General features: G+C 49.1%; 1 protein-coding gene across 1 annotated transcript; it reads right to left on the bottom strand.

The window, feature by feature from the left end:
* Positions 1-1,708: 1,708 nt before the first annotated feature.
* LOC123519776 (vegetative cell wall protein gp1-like) lies at positions 1,709-2,281 on the bottom strand. The gene has a single exon (XM_045281282.1). The coding sequence runs from the start codon at positions 2,279-2,281 to the stop codon at positions 1,709-1,711; it is 573 nt and encodes a 190-aa protein (XP_045137217.1).
* Positions 2,282-3,041: the final 760 nt, after the last annotated feature.

The following is a 3,041-nucleotide window of genomic DNA, read 5'->3' as shown; positions in this document are numbered from 1 at the left end:
AAGTTGTTACAGCACATAATGTGCATAACTTTAAGGAAAAAATAGATAAATGGAGACATGGAGACAGGACACTATGAGGCCCGCTCGAACCCCGTACAATACAACTAGGAAAATACACACGTGTGTATTTACCTAGTTGTATTTACCTAGTTGTAGTTTTACAGGGCCTGGGCTTTTACGCTCGTGTGGCCCCGTCTCCATATCTACACTTATCCAATATTTCTTTAAAACTATGCATACTCGTTGCTGTCACCACTTCTTCACTCAGACTGTTTCAAGTCTCAACACATCTTTGCGGGAAACTACATTTTTTATATTTCTTAGACATCTTCCCTTTCTCAGCTTTTTACTATGCGATCTTGTGCTTCAACTGTCATATTCTTCTATCAGGAGCAGTTTCTCATTATCCACTTAGTCAATTCCGTTGATCAATTTATAAACTTGTATCAGATTCCCTCTCTCCCTTCTCTGTTCCAGAGTTGGTAGATCCATAGCCTTTAGTCTCTCCTCATATGTCATCCCTTCAAATTCTGGAACCATTCTTGTAGCCATTTTTTGTAGTCTCTCTAGCTTATTTATGTGTTTCTTTTTATGGGGAGTCCACACTACCCTCACATATTCCAATCTGGGTCTTATTATAGTATTTATCAATTTCTTCATCATTTCTTTGTCCATGTAGTGAAATGCTAATTCAATATTCCTTAGCAAATTATATGTCTCTCTGAAGATTTTATCTATATAGCTTACCGGTTGATTGTTTTCTTCCATCGTCACCCCCAAATCCTTCTCCTTTTTAACTTTCTCCAGTTCTACTCCATCTCCCATCTTGTAGATTCCCAGTGGTCGTCTTTCACTGTTTCCCTTTTCCATGACATGGCTTTTGTCCACACTGAATTCCATCTCCCACTTTTTACTCCATTCCCAGATCTTATTTAGGTCTTTCTGCAGTATTTCACAATCCTCTTTTTGCTTTATAACTGTGCACAGTTTCGCATCATCCGCAAACAGATTTATGTAGCTGTTCACCTCCTATATATATATATATATATATATATATATATATATATATATATATATATATATATATATATATATATATATATATATATATATATATATGAGGAAAAGTATTGGCGCCAGTACTGACCCCTGCGGCACTCCGCTTTCTAAAGCTCTCTACTCGGACTTCATATCTTTAACTACCGTCCTTATTTCTCTCCCCCTCAAGTAATTTTCCATCCATTTCAATGTGCTTCCTTTTAAGCCACCCTTCTCCTCTAACTTCCACTGTAACTTTGCATGTGGCACTTTATCAAATGCCTTTTTTAAATCCAAATAAACACAATCAACCCATCCCTCTCTCTTGTACTCTGTCAACTATTCTAGAGTAGAAACTCAGTAAATTTGTTACACACGACCGCCCCTTTCTAAAACCAAATTGGCTATTTGATAATAATTTGTTGTCTTCAAGTAACTCGATCCATTGTTTCTTTATTATTCTATTACACATCTTACATATTACACTAGTTAGTGATTGATTGATTGATTGATTGATAACTTTATTGTTGTAGAAGTGTATATAACAAGGGAGGTGGTTGGGTCATGCCGACCACCCCCTAAACATGGGACAAAAAGGATTTAAGTGTGTGTCAGGAGGCAAAGGTGAAGCACGTCTTGCCACACGTCTGACACCGCAGAGTCCTTACTCTTACGCACCGCCAACCTGGGACAGGGATACCTGCTGGTGCACCCAAGCGAGCTTCTCAGTCACAGTGGCGAGCTCGGCTTGCAGCCAGTCCAGTGTCTGAGCAGCCGTGGGTGCCCACTCCTCATCCGTGTCCATTTCATCCAATACCAGGTCTGTCTCTACAGAGGGGGGACCCAGACCGCAGAGGCGTGCGATCCAGCACAGACAGGGGCTGGGCCGCGGCCGGCGGGCGGCCGGCGGTAGCGGTGGCTGTACTGGGGCCGGTGGCTGGACTCGCTGGGGCCGAGAAGCCGGCACACCCTGGGGCTGGCTATCAGGGGCGGACTGGGACGAAGGATGTACCAGGACAGACACTGGCTGGGGCCGCAGGCTGGCTGGCGCACTCTGAGGCTTGATATTTGGGGCAGGCTGGACAGTAGCAGATACTGGTTGGGGCCAGGGGGCTGGCCGGCACACTCTGGGGCTTGTTATCTGGGGCAGGCTGGACAGTTGCAGACACTGGTTGAGGTCGGGGGCTGGCTGGCACACTCTGGGGCTGGTTCTTGTGGGGAGGTTGGGGCGCTGGCTGGACATGGGTGGGCACTGGCTGGGGAGGAGGGCTCGCAGCGTCCTGCTGTCGCTCCAAGGCAGTGACCCTCACACGCAAATCCCTGACCTCGGCCTGGATTCCTAACAGGAGCTACACCACGTCCTGGAGGGTCGCAGGCACGTCAGCCTGCGATGCGGGGGCTACATCCTCAGCCCCTACCACAGCAACATAGTAAGGGGCAGTCCTGCATGGCACAGGGACAGGTGGCCGTGTGGCAACATGAGCCGCCCCAGACTGGGATGGGGCAGCTGTGCCAAGCAGGGGCGGAAATGCTGATGGTTGGGCAGCTGGCAGAGGCAGAGCAGGGATGTCAGACCAGGACGGGACGCCATTTGCCCAAGCATTATGTTGCGGAGCTGGGGCGGGCCGAAAAACCACCCTGGAGAGGCCGAGAGTGGTGCCGGAGGTCTGTGTCTCCCTGACGGGCCTGGGCCAAGCAGGGCATCGGCGCAGAGAGGCGTTGTGGTCGCCCATACAGTTGCAACACAGTGGGATAACTCTGGTGCTAGCATGTATCTTCTCCAGGCAGCGGGAGGAAGGATGACTCCCAGAACAGTACCTGCAGCGCGGCGCTGACTTGCACTTCCAGCTCTGATACCTGAACCGACAGCAGTGGCCGCACAGGTCAGGCTGAGGGGTGTATAGGCCCACGTGGAAGCGGCCCAGGCCTAGGAGGTGCACCGAGCGGGCACTCCTTCAACGAGGCCCAGGAGCTGAGACTTCACCTGCGACGCCTCTTGAGCC

The sequence above is a fragment of the Portunus trituberculatus genome, chromosome 46, assembly GCF_017591435.1.
Source record: "Portunus trituberculatus isolate SZX2019 chromosome 46, ASM1759143v1, whole genome shotgun sequence".
Lineage (NCBI taxonomy): Eukaryota > Metazoa > Arthropoda > Malacostraca > Decapoda > Portunidae > Portunus > Portunus trituberculatus.
The sequence above is the reverse complement of the archived record's forward strand: the minus strand, read 5'-3'. Positions and strand labels throughout refer to the sequence as shown.

Excerpts from the sequence above, each read along its gene's own strand:
- LOC123519776 (XM_045281282.1), bottom strand. The coding sequence starts at position 2,281 with ATGTCCAGCCAGCGCCCCAACCTCCCCACAAGAACCAGCCCCAGAGTG.